The 20,418-nt window shown below is 39.9% G+C and overlaps 1 protein-coding gene across 1 annotated transcript in view; it reads right to left on the bottom strand.

Annotated features, from left to right (window-relative positions):
- Nucleotides 1–569: 569 nt before the first annotated feature.
- tmtc2b (transmembrane O-mannosyltransferase targeting cadherins 2b) overlaps nucleotides 570–20,418 on the bottom strand; it is a 90,210-nt gene continuing 70,361 nt past the window's right edge. Inside the window, exons 9-12 of the mRNA XM_046394034.1 lie at nucleotides 15,048–15,129; nucleotides 13,311–13,425; nucleotides 8,659–8,722; nucleotides 570–2,988 (exon numbers count right to left, since the gene is read on the bottom strand). Coding sequence (XP_046249990.1) covers nucleotides 2,809–2,988; nucleotides 8,659–8,722; nucleotides 13,311–13,425; nucleotides 15,048–15,129 — 441 coding nt within the window. The 3' untranslated portion in view covers nucleotides 570–2,808. The remainder of the gene's footprint in view (nucleotides 2,989–8,658; nucleotides 8,723–13,310; nucleotides 13,426–15,047; nucleotides 15,130–20,418) is intronic.

Genomic DNA, 20,418 nt, shown 5'->3' with positions numbered 1-20,418 from the left:
TTATGAGAAGAAGATTCAAACTGGACTGGACAACACAGGCAGCCTCTGCGCATTCCAATCCAATAAGGAAAGCTGGGCACCATGGTGAGCTCTGATCATGGGAGCAGACCTTCCACTTAGACATGTGAGAAACATCACAAGGCAGACTGCTTCGTTCTCAGGGAAGGGCCTTTTGCTTGTCAGCGGGGTCTGAATTGTGGGGGCGGCTGTAATCGAAACACACCAGCCATATGTAGACACTGTGCTACTCCTTCCATATGGGAATATTTACCGTACATGTCCTCTTTGTTGTTCAAACTTCAAAGTGGAGGAGATCCATTTGAGTTGATTTTATGACACATTTTAGCAAATTAGCAGGGGGTAACTTTAAATGCCTTGTAAAACCTGTTCCACAGCATGCAAGACCACCCCATTAAGCATGATATCCCATGTACGTAAAGGAAATCTCACTTGTAGATGTTGCTACAGTGTGAGGATGATGTGTGTATTTTTGGATGGTTGAGAATGTTAAATCCATAAATAAATCTGAAATGCAATCTACTTCAAAAATTGCTGCACAGGAACCAAAACAAAAGCAGAAACACCATAAATTTATTGTGGGGAAAAAAAGCAACATTTGGAAGAAAAAGTCTATTCTGGCACATTGTTTGTCTTTATATTACAAAAAGGAGAAAAAGGCTACAAATCTCGATAATTTATACAAATACAACAACTTTCAAAAATAAATCTTTAATTTAGTAAATGCTCTGTGAACAAGTTTCTGCAATAACTCACTGCTTGAGATCCCTGAGCAGAGACACAGAGTTAAAAATTTTTTTTCTACATCTTCACTCAAGCAATAACAATGATCAGTGTTTATTCGTAAACACTTCACATACACACACACAGACGAAATGAGCACGCTGTTTGACTATATGTGAGGTGTGGGGTAGGAATGAATGTCAAAACTATTTGACTGAACATATCACTAGTGACAATTAGTGTCAAAAGCAGAAGAGTGTTGACACCAATGCAATATGACTGCAACATATTTTCATCTTCAGTTGAAGGTGTTTCACTGTGTTTATCCATAATGGGCAACTGTATTTGGACATCATATCTACTAACTTCCTTTGCTTTACATGTAAAAACACAGAGCCAGCTGGTTCCGTTACTGAGATAATATAAAGCAATAACAACGCATAAACTAAGAACATAGATAGCACAGGAGATTTGTGGGAAATCACAAACAAATGATCACAAATGTTTTACATAATCTAAATTCTGGGAAGGTGCCGTTGCACTTATTGTATGCTGACAACAACAAACAAATAAACATGTTAATTACACAGAATATATACAAAATGAGATCATAAGACTGAGTTTTGACAATATGGGAAATACTTCATGTAAGGAGACAAACTTGCTCAGTATCTGAGCTTCCACTTTAAGTCTGGCTGCATTTTTTTGCTGCATTGTTTTCTGTATACTATACACAATGTAGGCATATATATTAGTATTCATTTTTACAAACACAACGTAATTAGTTTTATTCCAACAAAAACAACAGGCATTTAAACATTTCCCTTGGATGTGCTATGTCTGTGATGAAAAGGTGTGCAACGGCATAGCTTTCGTATTTGGTTAGAATAAATTTCAGTTGTTTCAGTTCCGCACACTCATTTGTAAAAGCTTCAGGCATGTGGGGAAATGGTGTAACCAAAACTACTGTACCTGCCTTTGTTATCTGTGACTTCCACAGGAAGGTAGCTTAAAATTTCCATTTATAGCTTCTTACTGTTATTATTATTTATTTGCCAGTGCAGAATAAGATGCAGTAGAGGTAAAAACACCAGCTGTATGCTACTGTACTCTGCTAAAGGAGATTCACACCTTTTATTATAAGGCATTGCAATGTGACAGGAGGACTCCTGTCACATTTCCTTTCTTTTTGAAGTTCTTTGACAAAACATACTGTATCTGGCAAAAATCCAGCCTTCATGGAGCTTTTAGAGGCCATTGTTGTACTATGATGGCTAACAAATTGAATTCCCTTTTTCAAGATTTGGCCAAATGTCAGGACATCTGCTACAAATGGTTTTGCGATGATGGTGCTAATTTTCATGACTTCATTATGAAGTGTGTTTAATCTCATTAGCAAAACAAAGTGACCCACTGAGGTTGTGACTGTAGATTTTAGTGATTTAAACTAGATTTTTTTTTAAATTAGTAATTTGGTACTTCTGGATGATATCCAATTCTTCATATTGCCTCATTATCAAGATGGAGCATCTGATCAAATCAACTACTTCATTAAACAGTAACGGAAAAGACCCTCAGTGCAGCTGTCTGAGGTTCTTTTCTCTCTTTTATAGTTTGTCTCACACTGCTTGGAGGCAAAATTCACCACTTTGAACTACAATTGCCCATTTAAAAAACCCAAATTCATCACAAATGTTGAAGGATGTACCTATCTAACTTCAGGTTCAAGTGCTCTATTTATAAAAGAAAAAAGGAAAAGAAAAAACAGAGAAAAGGGTGGTTCCTGTGAGAGCACTAATTTTGAAGAAAGGTCTAAAGAGTCCAAATCCCATGTAGTGCCTGCCAAACTGTGAGCAACGCTCCTAAGGAAAGCTGCTGGCCTGAGGTGTATGTAGAGCTCAGAAGTTATTAGGGAGGCTGCGCAGCACAGCCATGGCCTCTCTGTGCAAACAACCTCCCGAAGTCTATTCTGTCTCTTCGTAGTGACGAGAGCAAACAAAGAACGTGTAGGCTGTCCTTTCCTCCCAGGTCTGGCGTACAGATGGCAGGTAGGCGGGCAGGCTGAGCTCAGGGGCTTGAGGTCCTCAGGCCCTGTTTCTCCATGATATTCCACAGCTTACGTAAGTTGGACTGGGTGATGGTGTCATCCGGTTTCAGTTGAAGTGCTCGGAGGTAATTGGCTTCAGCTTCTTGCAGTTTCCCGTTGAGGTGGAGGATCGCCCCCAGATTCATCAAGGCTGCAGGATACTGAAACCAAAAGAAGAAGATCTTAGTCATTTTAGGGTCAGATCAGTTTCATACTCAGTACACCTCAGGGTAGTTTAAAGCTTTGTTCCACTGTCTTTTCTGTCCAAGAATAGCAGCACAAGACTCAATCCTGTTATTGAGAAGTAGGTACAATGAGTATGAACGCAGAGTGAGATATACAGGCAAAAAGAGTTATTTACTTAACACCAATTGTTTGTTTAGAGAATTATTCAATGAAAAATTCAGAGCATCAAAGGCTCTGAGTGGATGTTTGGTAAGATGAATAATGCAAATGATGTCTTTCTATTCATACTTTGGAGGCATACATAATTTAGCAAGGAATGAAATACCATAAAAGTTCTATACCACTAAGCCACATAAAATAAAATGTTGTCTGGGCTGCTCCAAACAAACTTGGTGTTGTTTGGAAAGTCAGAGCTTTAGGATTCTTAGTATAAAATGGGCGAATAAATACATAAAGTTATTGAACAAACAATCATTTTGTCCTTTTAAAGAAAACAGTCACTGTAAAAGAACATTTGGTCGTCGACATGGCAGACCCTGACACACTATCGGTTCCTGTTTGTCAGATAACCCAGACTGTGTTTGGAGTGTGGTGACCGTGCTGCTTTGTGTGTCCCTGTGTATTGTCGTGTCAGAGGGAACAACCACCACTTTGAAGTGGGTTTAGATGAATATACTGTATATTCCTGTTTTTGCCAAGGGGTAAAAATCATCATCAGTTAGACAGGCGAGTGAGTCATGAGGACATAAGTACGGGAAAAGTGTCCGAGGTGCAATCACAGTAAGAACATGTATCCAGGCCAAAGGAGGGGCCACATCTGATCTCCATTTTAGTTTGAACTGTGGAAAAGATGTCTAATCCTTTAGTGAAGCTACTGTTTTACTGCTTGAGACCATTGTAATTTCTGTAATTGTAACTCCTAGGAAACAAGGAATGTTCAAATAAAACAGTCTCAGTAAAACTGGCCAATCATGTGCTTTTACTGTACCGTTTGTGACTTTTTCCACGACAATTATCACCTCATACATCATTGTCACATGGAATGGCACACGATTATGGCATCTTAACATTTAATGATGAATTGTTCCACAAGACTTAATTTCCATCTCATGGCCTATTAACTAATCAAGAGCAATTCTCAGAGCAATACTTAGCATGAGAGAATACTGTTTCTATAAACGATACAAGAAACCTGTAGAACGTCAGGAGCGTTGCGTGAAAATAGGAACCATTCATGACAACAGCAGTGCTAGAGAAAAACAGAGAGAGCATCATAAAATATAATAGCATCTAAAAAAAATTTAAAAACAACCAGCTTCATATCCTGCATGGCTCTTTCATAAAAAAAATGATCCAAATCAGTTAATAGATTTATCTTTACAATGAAAATATGCAGTAAATCGACATCTAACAAAATCTGAGTTGCAAGTTATGTATTTGAACACTTGGGCAGGCAACCATACTTTCTGACCCTTAATAATGCATGCTGTACATGCATTATTGTGAGTCTGCATATTCAAGGTTTAGCTCTCCATGCATTGACAGTGTCTCTCAGATTGTATGGCCATTTATCTTGCTTTGCCCATTGTGGAGGTTGTGTGACCCATTCTCCTTTGCTAGACTGTTCCACCCTTGTCTAGTACACTCACAAACTCTCAAAACATCTCTCTGTTTTTCCAGTGTCAAGGGTGGATGAGTGATGCCCCATGCATGAGAATTTCAATGCGAACAGTATGTCCCATTGTGCTGCTTCTCTCATAGGGAGAATAAAATTAATGAATAAATCAAAGACATTCTGGTATAATCCTACTGTCCCTTAGAGAGGAGCCACTTTTCTCCTCAACACATATAAAATATGTTACACATGCCTTGGACCAAAATGGCCTGACTAGCATTTGCACTGTTGCTTACCGACTCCAAATGTGCAGCATTAAAGTTACTCAGCATCAGTTCACTACACTCCCTGCATACTGTGCAGTAACATTAATCTGCCAGCAAAACAAATTTTTTTCTCTGTGTTTCAATTACTGTTCACAGGAGCAGCCAGAGTTTTCAACTTTAATGGCTGGGGTAATTCTGAGGCTGTTTGCGCTATGAATTACCTTCAGTTTGACCCACCATTTGGAGGTTAAACCACAAAATAACGCTGAGGGATCAATTTGCAAGTTACGGTTTTTTACATCTCAGAATAATTCCAGCTGAAATATAATTGTTTATACATATGGATACAGTTTAGTGTGACAGTGAAGGGGCTATGCAAGTGACAAGTGGGTGTATATTGGCAAATTAGTGTTAATGCCATTTAGTGCAGTTGGTAAGGATCCAGTGTTAAGCAAATACCAATTCTTCCTTAGTCTCAGTCAAGGGCATAGGTTTGGTTACAAAAGTGTGCATTTACTGTTATACCACAAATGTCACTATTCTATTAAAGATGGTCAACAAAAAATCAATTCAAATTACCATTTCCATTGTCTATGAGTCAATGAACTTTTTAACTCAACAAAAATCTTTCACTTATTTCTTTAAAGACCAATCCCTTTTTCTGCATTATCTTTGGTTGATGATCAATTTTTGCATATAAACAGCTAAATAATAAACTAGTAAAATAGTATCTGGATTGCATGCTGCCTAAGAGGCAAAATCTGTGGCAAAAAATCTTCAAATGACTCGCTATTGTTTGTAAGGTTTCAAAACAGTGTCTGGGACACCAACAGGATGAGTGAGGAGACGTACCCATCTCAAGGGAAAATTATGCTTGACCTCAGTCTATTCCTAAGAGATCAGTCAGTTCATAAGGTAATATGACTCAGAATAAATTGGACATTTCTTGGAGTCAACTAATATGCTGCCTATACATCTAATCACATGTATAGATTTGATCACTGGCAAATGTACACAGGAATGTCTCAGTGACAAAACATGCTTCTTGTATTACTCTCTTCAGCCCATTCCCTTAGAGATGACAAATGTTGCTGAAAAAGCAAAATGGTTATCAAGATTAAAAGATTTTGCCAGGGACAAAAACATCTTTTCAGAAAAGAGAAGATTTTAGATGAATGGGGATCTGGTTGAGGCATGAAACCACAATTCTTAAATGTGTTTTGAGGGTTGAAACTGAAAATGTTTGTCCAGTTGCTGGGGAAACAAATCGAGATGGAAAGTGTATAAGAAGCTGACCTAAAGAGACAAAATCCCACACTACTGACTCCTGGTTTTCCTCTCAGTGCAGTTGCAGCAGAGACTTGAAAGGTCTTTTTCTCTCTATCCATGCAGAACATCAATTCCTAAGTTTAGTTTCCTTCTTCCCCTCTTCCCTGTAGACTCCCACCTTTTCTCACTCAGGTCTTTCTCCTTCTACTTCAAACATGCTAAGACTTTTGTGATTTATACCCCTACTCCAGCATTCTACCTCACCCTTGCAACACTTGCAACACCCTGCAAAATGTTCCCTTGTCAAAAGCTTTCATTTTTTCCTCATTTCCTGCTGCTCTGTAACCTCTTTGCCTTCTACCCTTCCCAAAATTGGCATGCAGCAGCAGAGGCAAGGCCAGATGTGGAGCATATTAGCCTAGACCGTAAAGAAACATATGCTATAAAGAGTGAGAGCAAAAAGTAAAGCTAGGTGGACCTGACCATAATGACATTAGATTGGCATTTTGGTAAAGAGTCTCTACATCGAATGGGAAAATTTGAAAGGACAAATAGGGTGCAGAGATCGACCAAAGCAATCCAAGCATCCAATAGGACTTAGTTCATCTAGATAGAGGAAATTGTAGGACTAATCCTTTAAATGGATGGAATCATCTTCTCTCACTCGGAGCGAGCAAACATATGTGCTTAATATAAAACACCGGTGCCTTTGGAGAGTGAAGAGTCAAGCTGCAGTAAAGCATGAAATGACAAATGAAGATGGACAGGGTACATGGCTTAAGTCAAGTCACATCGGAAAGAACAAAGGCTAATGGTAAAGAAGATGGATGAAGATGCTAAATTATAATTGAACCTCAGCCACAAGAAATACAAATGGGAAAAAGGTAACCAAGCAAAAGTGACCAAGTAAGAGCAAACAAGTGCCTCTGTGTTTGGATGTGTACATCAAATGTATGTTTGTACAAATACAAAAAGTCAAAGTAAAATTTAGTAAAATTGCAAAATTTACTTTGTTTGGGCCATTTGTGCAAGTCAAAAAAGTCGAAGACTCAAAGTTACCTACTATCAGCGGTTTATGTACTGTTGACTGCTGACTTCATAAATGTACAGAGACAACGGGAGAAAAAGAAGAGTGTGAACCAGAGTTTCTGGTGTGTGTTGAGTTCTGGCCCTGGCTGAACTGGCTCGCTAACTTATGGTTTTGGGCTCTCATAAATCTGTAGCCCTGTGGGTATTTTTACACTGAGCACATACTTTACACACTTTACTCTGATGGACCAGTTGATCAGGTGCCACTTATAATAAATAGCAGCCATTGTCTGTCCATATGTGTGAACAGTCCATTAGATCTCAGGGTGACTTATGGGGGGAAGCAGAGCCTATCCACATATCACACTGTTGTTTATGAACTTAAAGTTTACAGTCTGTATGCTAACAGCACTGCCTGCTGCATCTTCTTTATCCAATAGGTCACTGATGTTGATGACCAGGGGATTGAACAAGAGAAACAGTAGCTGCTTAGCTTCTTTTGAGGGCCACTGTGGCTTTAAAGGTTTCTATGAGCCACATCATATCATGTCAAAAATACACACTGCCCCTTTCTGATTTCCAAATATTACTTCAACTCCAAAGGTTCTGCATACTTCTGTAGACAGTGAAAAGAGTGAGCAGCGAGAGGGTCCTCACAATACACAGTAAAGTTTGAGTTTCTTACAAGGGAGAATCAAAGGAAACATTCCCACAATTCACCTTAAACTCTATGGCTCTCTTTCACTCTTTATGTGTGAGTTTGAATTGAAGCAATGAGAACATTATTTTTTCTACATCTGGGTTTAATTAGATGTTGACAATAATTCTTTGGCAGAAGTTAAACACTACATCAACTCTGAGAACAACAAAGGGGATAGGAACTCAGTTTCATGGTTTCTGTGGAAATCTTAAATTCTATCCTTTTGTTATACTCAAACTTTTGTTTGACTTCATGTTTGTCATTGTTTGTATATATTATACTGGGGTTTTTGCATGCAGAACCAGACTTTATTGTCTGTATTACACTGTCCAGATATATTTTGATCATTAATCCTGAACCGATTTCTTCTAATCAAGACACAGGAACAAACAGGATGACCACATGCCAAACATAATTCGCTTGCTCTGCTGACCTCATTTAAACAACTTGACCCCTTCCTGTCAAAGCTCGCAAAGACTGGAGTCCATTCATTTTCAAGACGTCAAAGTCCCTTGACCAAGCGCTATTATCATTATTCTTTTCAATCTTCTTACCCTGGCCCATCCTTTGAAGTTGGTGATGAATGCTACACAAACAAACCTCTGAGCTGGGTAAAAACCCAGCCCTCATTTTTCTGAGATTCACTGACAATGAAGGCTGTTGTGACAAGGCAGACTGGGCATTAAGCCACCCAGCCTGTGATTACACTGCGTCCATCAGGGTAAATTGTAATAAGGATGATTAGCTAGTTGTCGTTTGTACTCACATTGGGTCTCAGGCTCGCTGCTTGTCCGTAATACTTCTCGGCTGCTTCATTTAGGCTGGCTTGTCTGTAAAGGGAAAACAGGGAGAGGCGATCATTACTCATCTTTATTGCTCCTGGCATCGGATGAGGCCTTGAACCCTGTGTGTTTACTGGCACTCAGGGGTCACTGACAAAATAACAGGAGGGAACAGCATGAAGGATGAGAGAAGCTGATCCAGTCTCCTTCAGGTTTCTCATGTGATAGCATCTTTCACTCGATAACATCTGTGCTGAGCAGTGCACAGCAAGCACTTTCTGCTTTAGCTGAGCCTTCAGGTCAGAACATTTGGCTTATTGGGTGCTGGAGAAAAACTCATCAAACCAAACTTGATCAGGAATATTCACTGAACATTTCGGTTTACAGCTAGTGGGAAAGACTGTGGTTTGATTTGCTGGATACTGTGACACTGAAGGAATGCAAACAGTGTGGAAACATACAGTCATTTAATCATCCTATCATAACAACCAGGACAGCAGAGTAGATGGCACAGATGCATCAAAACATGCTGTATATGCCACACTGCGACAAAAAGGATTTTTTGGGCAGATGGCTTGTCAGCATGACTCCCTGGAACCAGAAATACTTTGTTCCTGAGGACATAAAACCTCGAGTCAAGGGAGGAATGTCCTATATAATGCTTCTTATCTTCTTTCATAACCTCCTGCTCTGCCTACTGTTACACGCAAACTTGGGGCTCCTCTGTTACATGACACTTCCTGTTATTAATACCCTGCTATCTTAAAAATCACCTTTATGGTCTGCAGCTGCATGCTATTCACTGATGGTAACAATTGCCTCATTGCAAACAATTTAACTTTGACAAAGTCAAGGACAGAGTCAACGACGGCAGGCTGTGGAGCCCCTTAAGTCGTAATGATCAAAGGAAGCGAGGCTATTGGAACCACAGTTTCATTTAGGCTGTCGCAGTATATTAAGGGATCATCATCCATATGTCTCCAGATAAAAGGCAAAGCTTTTATTTTAGGATTACTGGGTCAGTGGTCTAAGCAAACGCATGGTATTTATGTTTAGTTTAAAAGACCCTGTTTTATGCGTTCCTATGTGACAATTAATGTTTTTCAGTCATCTATAACATGGTGAAACTTTAAATGCAGAGTCTAACTCCTATCTTAAAGATAAAATTTTATTTTGACTTTTAAGTCCAGGGGATGTACATAAGTGAAATAGTGATCCCTAGAAACTCTTTACTACATAAGACATAATAAAAGGCATTTAATATTTAAACACCAGTAATGGTGTCTTGAACATGAGTTCACAGTTATTAGGATAAGTGAGAAAAAAATAAGACAGAGAGTCTACAGTCATGCTAGAATCACGGTGAGACTGTATTTAGGCAGGATGAGAAAAATGATAATGTCAGCTTGCTAACATGCTGAGGTTTAGCAGGTTTCGTTTTTACCATGGCTGTCATTCATGGCAACATTTGCTAACTGCACTAAACACAAAGTACATAGTTTTCTAGGTATCTGGTCAGACACCACCAGTCATTTTTTACATTATTGTAACATTTCATTTGACAGATGACAATCTCATGGTGACACTAGATAAAAAAAAGGGGATCAACAAAGTCAAAGGGATTTATCATCTGGGAACCATGAATATTTGTGCAAAATTTGCCGTCTATTTCAATCTGTGACTATAAAGGTTGACCAGCCAACACTGCCATACTTAAAGTTGTACTAACATGACTAAAAAACACAATTTTCACCTTAAAAGATCCATTCAGAAGATTTTAGTTTTCCAACTTGTTATCCACTTACATTCTTCAGATATAGAAAACAATGTGCCACCGCTGTTTATTTTTTTAGTACAACTGACTTTTTCCAGCTCTGTTCCAAAGAAGCATTTTACATTCCAGAGGCGATCCAGACACCGACTTGAGTTGCTGAATTTGTCCTGAGATTATAAATGTGGGTTTCATGTCCAACCACAACCATATGTTTGTTTGCCAGCATAATATTTAGAAAGCACAACCTTATGAGAAAAAAAAGCACAAATCTAATTCTATAATATCATTATCACATTTATAAACACATTATCAGAGGAGAACTGGACAGTTGCCACACCATCGCCAAAGCAGCAGTGGGACCTCCTAGTGCTGTCTGACTCCGGGCTCTGAGAGTTCAGAAGACAATGGAGGCCAAGAATGTAAACCACTGCCTGGGTTTAAACCCAAGGAAGAGTCAGTGTGAGCCTACAAGAACACAGGAATGAAGAGAAGGAGTGGGATGGGAAAATGGAATAGAAATGAATGAACTAAAGTCCCTAGAGGAAAGGAAATCAGCAACTCATCCACTGATCTTTTTACCCTGACATCTTGTTGTCTAGAGCTGGTTTATTAACCCCAGACGTGCACAAATCACAGCACTGACAGTACTGCTTAGAAGTGTACACTGTTGCCTACTAATGACTAAATGAACAAATTGCCTTTTCAACAACAACCAGATATTTGTGCTTAAATCGCAGCTGTCCCATCTGTCTCATGCACAGAATTGCATTTTTCTTTCAGTGACAGACCTGCTCTGTTAAAACGCTATGCTGAACACAGACATCTTTCCTCAGTACTGTATGCGCAGTACGTCTAATGTAACTTGCTACCTTTTTTTAAATTTTATTACAATTTCAAGGTTATCAATTTAATCCAGGTTATAAATCTGGCATTTGAAACAACCAAATATGTGTAAATTGCCATACCTAATATCATGACATGCTAGTAATATAAAAGATATGGTGTATTATATTATTATATAAGACACATGCTTTGGATGGGAATCTATGAGGTGAACTATGAGTGCTTAACCTGCTTATTTTGTGTTTTTTACAGTGAGATGGGATTTCCCGTCATATCTGTGAGCAACTCCAGATTTACTGTTACTGTATGATGTCACAGTGCAGGTTTTCCCCTTTACCAATATGTGACACATTAAATGCAAGTACATGTCACAACATCCCAGTTAGCCTCACCATTAACCAACCTTTCACACTATGAAATCAAGTGAGTTTGAAAAAAATTCAAAGGAGGCAGAAAGAAATTATAAAGTAAAATGGTTGAAAACCAAGTTCCCAAGAGAGCAATAAAATACTTTTGCACATCTGACAGTGTCTGCTCCTCCTTTTAATCTCTGCCCGTCTCCTGTGTAGATTCACTCGTGTCCCCACCAACCGAGGGCCTTTCCATGTCTACGTCCAAGATAAACACATAAAGAGCCTGAGCTGTGGAGGAGTGAGACCCCATGCCAAGCAGGCGGAGAAAAGTTCAGCCCCAGCGCTGCTTGAAGCTCTCTTTAGCTGCCAGGGGTCTAGACCCTGGAAGAGGCTCTCAATACTGGAAGCTGTTGGTGGTGAAGATCCTGTGAGATCAGACTTGTAGGGGGAAGAGCTATGCATAAAGCAGCTGTGTAGCAATGTTGCACCCTTGAGTAGCTCATCAGCAGCAGCTTAACCAAACTCTGTTGAGTCATAACATGGGTTAATGGTCTTAGAGGTATAGTTAGACACTCTTGTGACTGTAGGTTAATATGAAGGTACAGCCAGCAGCTGGTTTACGTCTGTTACGTAAGCTGAGTTGATTTTATCAGAATTATAAGTGATTTTATGAAGATGTTACTCCTTTTCACCACAGGTTTGCTGATCCCTCTGTAGCTCATTTCACCATGTGGGAAATAGGGCTGCTGTCAGCAACTCGTGATTTCAGTTTCTTAATTTCTTGATGTTACAATTGGAGGCCGATTTGAACTCTTTTCCAGTTCCAGGTTAAATGATGTGAAGTCTCGTACTCAACATGTCGTTTTCACATTTAGGTTTTTTTTATGACTTTAATGAACTCCTGTGCCTTCATGAGAGTGGTACTGATTTTCCTCACCAACTGTAACTCTGCAGTAAAGAAAATAAGCATATGCTCCATACTATTACTTTTAAGTATAACAATTTCCTTTCAGCAGGTAGCTGTAATCTTAAAAAGCCCTTACACGTGATGTGTTTAAATAAGCAAACCTCGTCACTGGGCTGTCCTGTATAATTGTGTAGGTTCATTCAGTCACTGGGGCAGCATACTGTAAGTTGGCACAGGTCTATATTTACAAATTTCTACTCATGGCATGTTTTCAGAAGCACGACAGCTTGTGGGCCTGCTAAAGCTTTGCCGCTCAGGCGCATCGGCTGAACCAAGCAATGACTTGGAAGCAGACTTTTAAGCATGAGCCAGGGCCAACAGAAAAAGAGTGAGACAGAGTGGGAGAGAAGTAAAGAGAGAGCATTAGAGAGAGCATATGAAGATACATAGCTGCACAGCACGCTAAGACAAACCAGCAGCTCTTGGACTGGCACTTCAGTGAGAGGAGAGGATTACAGAGTACAGCCAAGTAAATCACGTTGGCTGACGAGTAATGTAAGCCCCTGGATAAACCACACAGACAGTAGACCTCCCTCTCTCATACACAGCCTCCTTTCTACTCAGCCATGGAAAACTGTGGCCCACCCATCTCAGTTACAAAGACAGAAATAAAGAAATATATTTGTGCTTGTGCTCGGGCTATGGAAATGATCAAATAATAATAATAATATAAAAATCAAAATCTAATCAAACACTCACCTGAGCATATGGGCCGCACTGAAGACCACATCAAACTCCCCACTGTCAAGGCCCGCAGCTTTCTCTGCCATCTCGGCCGCTTCCAGCAGCCGCGACTCTTCCAACAAAAACTGACCTGGCAGGGCAGGAGAGATCAGCACTGCTGTTAAAATGCTGTGGGATCCCCACAGAGGCACATAGGGATACACTGTCCGCAAGTGTAGCTTTTGGCCCTGATGACGTGACAACTTGCTCTGCCCTTGGAATAATATGGTGAAACACTAGATATGAGTACAACATACCATCACTCTTTGGCCATCGCTCAGACTCATTTGTTCATATTAGCCTAGCTTGTTAGATCTGTTTCTTTAAAAATATTTCTCGCAGGAGTTTTGTGTCTTATTACAGGTGTGGCTGCATTGGCGGTCAACCCCTGTAGACCCGCCTCACAAGGCCATGAACTGAGGGTGGACCCCTTGGTGTGGGCCAGGTTTAGAGAAGGATTAATACCCTGTTGACTTTGGTTAGACCCACTACTGTACGTGGATGCTATACCACTATGTGAGCCTAACCATATTTTCCTTAATAACTGTGGATGAAACTGAAGACGTGAATACAGGCCTGAGGTGACAGACAGCTGTAAATCTCAGACCATGACTGAGTGTAAAATAGCTCCAGGCTTAAACACCTCTACAGTTATGGAGGTTTCATGTTAAATCAAAGCACATCTCCGAGTAATAAAGGAAATACAGTCCCTGTATCAATAAATGCCAGTGCCCTGTGATATTTTTTATACTTACATAGGTGGTCTGTGTATACAGACTTTGATACTGTAATTCATCATGTGACAGTGTGGTATTTAAGCGAATATTGGAAGGTTTGGTCCTGATCATATCTTGGCCAGTTAACAGTGGGAAACTTATGAGTTTGGGGGTTTGTGGAAACAAACAAACAAATCAGAAATCATTAATATCCAGCAGTACATAACACAGTTTTTGTGTTTGCTTTTGTGATAAACTGTAAAATATGAATCTGGGAACCAAAATAAGGTAGTGTGGATGCTTCACCCTTCATCATCTATCAATACCATATATATGTACTCTATATAATTTCCTTTTCCTTTGCAATAACACTCTTTCTCTGTGTGGATCAATACAGTTCCTAACCTTTACATATGACAACTTAGACATACACTACCTGGAGAAAATGCAAGAACTCCCCATTAACCCTGTCCATTGATCGCTTTAAATGTCAAACACAAGCTAGCGGTGACCTAGCTTGTGTTTATCATAAATGCCTTTGAATGAAGATTTGAAGGAAGTAATGAACTTGTCAGCTTGTTCTAACTCAGTCTTACTACGACAGTATTTTACATCAATAGGTGATGCAACAATTCTTGAGTCATGTCGAGTCACAAGGAAAATACTGTAATATGAAAGACGCTGAAATTGTCACGTTCCATATTCCTATCAAATCACAGAGAACAATCTGAGGAAATCGTCCACTCTTCTTGCGATCCTCTACTAACCACGTACAACCTGACACCATGGCTGACTGCAGGAAGAGCGATGGCAATAAGGTCAGCCAAAAACTGTTGTCTGAAAAACCTGACAAGGTGTCTAAGTTCCTGCCTTTGTGCACATAAGTGCAGCATGTTTATGTTGAATTGCCAAATTAAATACTGGAAGATGCAAGAATAAAGTCAGGATATGTCAAATTGAAAGATAAAAAATAAAAAAATAAAAAATCTCTGCTTACCATAATGCATGTAACAGTTTCCCTTTGTGGGATCGAGTTGGATGGCCTTTAGGAAGTACCTCTCCGCTTCTGTTTTCTGCCCCTGAGAGAGACGGATTAAGCACAGTGTCATTATTGTTTCAACTTCTTCTCAAAACTGCTCATAATAAAAACACCACACTCAGCTCAAGGGCCAAAATACCTTTGAGTGTACCTAATGTCCGTCTCCATACCGCAGGCCTACTTTAACAATAAATCTTAATAAATGGACATGAAACACATGGACCACTAGTGTTATTCTTTCAAGCTCATGTGTCGTCCTGTCACAGTGCACATTGTCATGCTTGGCACAGTGCACCAGATGGGGCAAAGGGTCATTCATTACACACTTTTATCTCTGCAAATAACACTTCCAGAGCATAACCACAGATTGCCAATGTGTGTGGCCTGACCACTATGAAGCAAGACAGAGAGAAGTGGATGGAAATGGACCGAGGGGGTGGAAAGGAGAGGAGAGGAAAGAGACTGAACAAGAAACGGTGAGTGTGATCATATATCTGTAGGGATATTTAGGTTTACATAAGCACATACAGATGCATGGCACGCATACAGGATTTCATCTTTGCGTACAGTGCTGTTCCATCCTTTAGACAAATAAAAAGAACCCGTACCGGGAGAGTGAGTCTATTATGACGCGAAGAAGCATCACTGAAACCCTGTGGACCTCAAGAGCTCCCTCAGGTCCTTAAGACCTTGACACATAACCAATTGCAGCTCAAACAGAACAGAGCAGCTGGGCAGTGACAGTGCCAGCTGGGACTTCGACACATGTCTGCCCTCAGTTGGGCACCAGATGCCATCTGATCAACAATTAACAATGTGCACTCATCTATAAAAGCTGATGTTTTAGCATTAGAAAGCCAGCCATTAGTGTGTGTGTGTGTGTGTTCCATTAATATATTATGCCTCTAAATCAATGTTAACATACTTTTTAAACTGGAGTTGTATCAAGACTATAAAGGTCTGAGATGAAATGAAAAAATGAATAATTAAATAAAAACTGCATAAGCCATAAGAAATACTGTATATGAACTCAGTCTGAAACACGGCAATTTACTTCAGTTTAGTCAAAAAGAAGAATGGGCGCAAATTCAATCAGCACAGTGTAGCATTAATGACTGTTTACTTAGTCAAGTGTATACATTTTCAGAGAACTGTGGATTCAATAAATACATAATTTTCTTAAGTAAATATCTGAGTGGGGTTTCCCTTGATGCTGTTGAAAATCAAGCATGTACTATTTGCATGTTTAGTAGAACTGATTGTGTCCAAGTAGTGATCACAGCTCTAGTCTGAAAAGCATGATCTCTGTGTATTTTTATACTCGTGTTCGGAGAAGTTGGAATGTGTATGTTTGATGGCCAGCTGCTTTTACAATAACAGAGGTCCGTTTGTTAAACCTCAGAATCAAGCTTCCACACACTTAAATGAGTCGCAGTCGTGAGTGGATGGAAGATTTAGATGATGAGACGTCTAAGTGTATTAAAGGATACCATGTCCAGAGCAAGATATATGGCAGTTAAGAGCTAGGACTTCAAAAAAGTAACAAGTTGCTCATTCCTCATCACCCATGTTCAAAGAAATATTTAATAAGAAAAGTTCTTATTAATCCCAAGGCAGGCAATTTGTCACCCTACTTGTTCTGTTACTTACTGGCAACTGTGTTCTCTTCCATCTTCACATTTCTGGATTCTTCTGTCTTTGTGAATAATCAAGAAACCTAACCAGCACTGATGACTTTCTTGTTATTTTATTGTTGCAGGTGTTTGTCTCTTTAAGTGAACTATTCCACCACGTAGTGCCTAATATTTCTTTTTTCAACATTTTTTGTTCAGCAAAGGTTTGTGCTAAAACTCTGTTATCCAACCTTTGCTCCAGACAGATGAAGTCTGACCACTGCCAAATGCAATTTAATTGAAATTTCTCTCTTTCTTTCTCTCTCTCTGACTGTATCAGTCCTCTGCGTCCATATCTGTTGTGTGCTGCAACAAGATATGAAATGCCCCATGAGAGGAGGGAGAAAGATTATAGCCAATGTGTTGCAGATGCTAGATAAAATGAAGCTGAATAGTTGTGTTCAGGATCTTGGGCTGGGTCTTAAATTTGCCAATAACTTTCAGATTCAGTTGGATCAGGTCTTTAAGTTACGGCTACAGGTCGGGTTCAGGTCTCAGTTTTAGGCCTGTGGAGAGCTCTAATGTGTGCAAACAAGACAAGAGTCTGCAACTGCTGTACTTAGACAAAGCTGCGTTTTGAGCAACACGCTAAAATGCTCACGATGACAATGCCATATCACGATGCATTTTATTAGTATGTTAGCAGGCTAACCTTTATTAATTAGCTATACACACAGCTGTACTGCTGAAGTACTTGGGAGGGTATTTGGTAAATAAAAGGTATTGCCAAAAAGATCCTGATGATTCTTGGAAATATGAACCTCAGTTTTGTTTAGTTGTTTGCAGCCCAAGAGTTTTGTTCCTAAAGTGGAACCTATACAAAAAAATAATAATAAAAAATAATAACTGCTCTATCTGATATGAGTGCTAATGGAAGGCAACCAGTCGAACTGACAAAGACGAGGATCAATGGAACCCACAGCCAGCTTGCTTGCTGTCAATGTCCATATTTTGGGAAATGAGTGCTCCTTCTTTGTTGAACTAAATGCACCTTGAGCTTCAAACTTTCCTCTCAATAAATCCACTTCTTATTGTAGTCAGCTTTTGTGACACACATGTTGAGCTTCGTGGAGCGTGCCTAACACATTCAATTCTCCCTATATCATCAGATAAACTGCAGATGCAGCTCTGGCTCTGTGGACACCGAGGTGATTATGAACGTAGCCTGCAGTGTATTAGCTGAGGAAATGACAAGTATATGACTGAACTCAATATTGCAAGCATCAAGGTGACCATGTCCATCCCTGACCTGCTGTGTATACAGAGAGCTTGAAACACATCCCGATCCCCGGACTGTCAGAGGAGGTTCAGAAGGGTCAACACAATGGGAGGGTGATACTGATCTGTGTGATTACCTCTCCCTTCCTCCCCTATTTGGTCCTCCAATCATCCACAAATCACACCATCTCTTTGCTCTCTGCGCCTCAGCCACCCACTCAGCTCCACTGTCCTCCTCTCACCCTTCTCTGACCCTGCTTCCAAGCCTCATCTTGCAGTTGCTCTCGCTCCCCCGCAGGCATCTGAACCTCAAAACGCTTACAGTATCTGAAGCATCTTCATCACTCACAGTCGTGCCACAGGGAGTGTGGAGGTAACTTAAATGCTGTTGTCATCAACAGAGACCATAGCCACAACAGGAAGAGCATACATTAAATTATATCCTAACTCAAAGACATTAGAACAATCTAATCTAACACATTTCAACCAAAAAAAACCTTCTTTGTTTCAACTTTTTTTCTCACGAATAAAGAGGCTCCAAGCTTGTCCACACAACCAAGTTTGGCATTTTTTCCAGTCACAGGATAACAGAGGCTCAAAACCCCTATACCATCTATCACCTTCAGAGATCTGTAGATCCCTGCTGGTTAGAGGTCTACTTTACACCACAAGCAATAACACTTTCTAAAATAAAATGAATTTCTCTTCATGACCCATTGAATGCTTCCCCACATCCACTTCACCAAGTCTTAACACTTCTCTAAAGAACTGTGTTGTTCACTGTCCTTGCTGACAGAATTCGGTTGCGGGTCATTTTGGATGTCTGGTGGCTTTGTACACAGAGGAATTCATGTCATTTAAACAAGCAACTTCCATCTATGTTGTGAGCTGAACCATTCTTTAAGCTGACCATCAGAGTGACTATCAAAGGTAAAATCAATCTAGCATGGTGCTGAAGTTCAGTTTCATTTAGACACACAATGATTTACAATCTATTACTGTTTGGACGTGCTGGGAAAAACTTCTTTTAAATTTAGCAAATTTAGTTGAATGATGTGCAAGTAAAATTCTTCTACATATATGACTTGGGAGGCACACAGACTAATAATTTTGGAAAGAATATAGATGAAAAGAAGTTGTTTCCATAAAGGAAATGAAAAGGGACAGGGCCGGGAAGACTCAAGCCTTTCTGTGGAAATCCAGATCCCACAGCTCCGGGCTTTTGAACACATTTACTTCCTTTCATTAAGGCTCCCACCCTTCTTTGACCTTCTGTGCAACTCTTCTTCTAATTTGTTTATTTTTCTTTTGACAGTCCTTTTCGGCGCTAGCTGATCCTCTCGGTCAGCTCTGCTTCAAATAAAATGACTGTATGACCCGACCACACGACCACCTTCTCATAAACTCAGGGATTGTGGAAACTTCTTCTGCTCCTGAGACCTTCTAACATAGACAGCAGTTTCTTTGGTTACCGAAACACAGGTCAGCTGTGTGACCCTGAAAATATTGTCTCTGCTGTCCTGGAAAATACTGGGCAAATACAGATTTCTTTGTTTACACTGTTTAGAGATTTCCATTCTCTATTTTGCTGAGCGAACTTGCAAACATTCCAAATACTTATCTGTGATGCTGTCAATTATTTCTCAGCTATTTGTTAAGACACAGTAACAAGTTATATGCACTAAAGAAGGGTGTCTAACACAAGATTTTTGACAGAGAAGCCCTATTGCCATGGCAAAGAGGAGTTGTTCTCTCATGCTGACCATCCTCCAGTCTTTTCCCTCTCTTTGAACCGCACACTATCGATTAACTGTTGAGACTCAAGACCTTTACGACCATCAGTAATGAGTTGGAGAGAATTGATTTAAAGCCAGCAGAGATGAAAGTGTATAATAAAAGAGAGTGAAAAGAAGTGAGAGAGCACAACTAGACAATGAGATTTGGCTCAGAGAAGCAAGAAGGTGGACAATGTGATGTCAGACACGTAGAGTTCAGCATGTCAGCTATGTGATGGCATAACCTCTGAACCTATCCATGTAGCTACTGCAGGTACAAGGTAGCCCTTTAATGCAGAAGCATAAATCCAGCTTATGGCACTTAGCCTTGAGCTGCACAAGTGAAGCTAGTGCTCAGTGATAGCACAAAACCTTAAAGATATTTAGAAATAATGAGTTCATGAGTTTTCTCTGTCTCAAAAAGACCATTCATTCAGTGAAGTTACTGCATTAAAGCAAATCTATGTGACTTTCATTGAACAAGGGCCACAAGACTGTAAACTGGCTCAGCTATGTCACAAAGATCGTTTGTTGACAAGTTTGCCACCGACATAAGCCACTACAACCTTCAGGTCATACCATACCAGGCAGTAGCAGCAATAGCACTAAGTGTATTGAATCAAGCATAAGAGACTTATGTTTCTTATGAACAATGTAACTTGT

Source organism: Scatophagus argus, chromosome 7, assembly GCF_020382885.2.
Source record: "Scatophagus argus isolate fScaArg1 chromosome 7, fScaArg1.pri, whole genome shotgun sequence".
Lineage (NCBI taxonomy): Eukaryota > Metazoa > Chordata > Actinopteri > Scatophagidae > Scatophagus > Scatophagus argus.
Note: the sequence above shows the minus strand (reverse complement) of the source record. Positions and strands in the feature narration are given on the sequence as shown.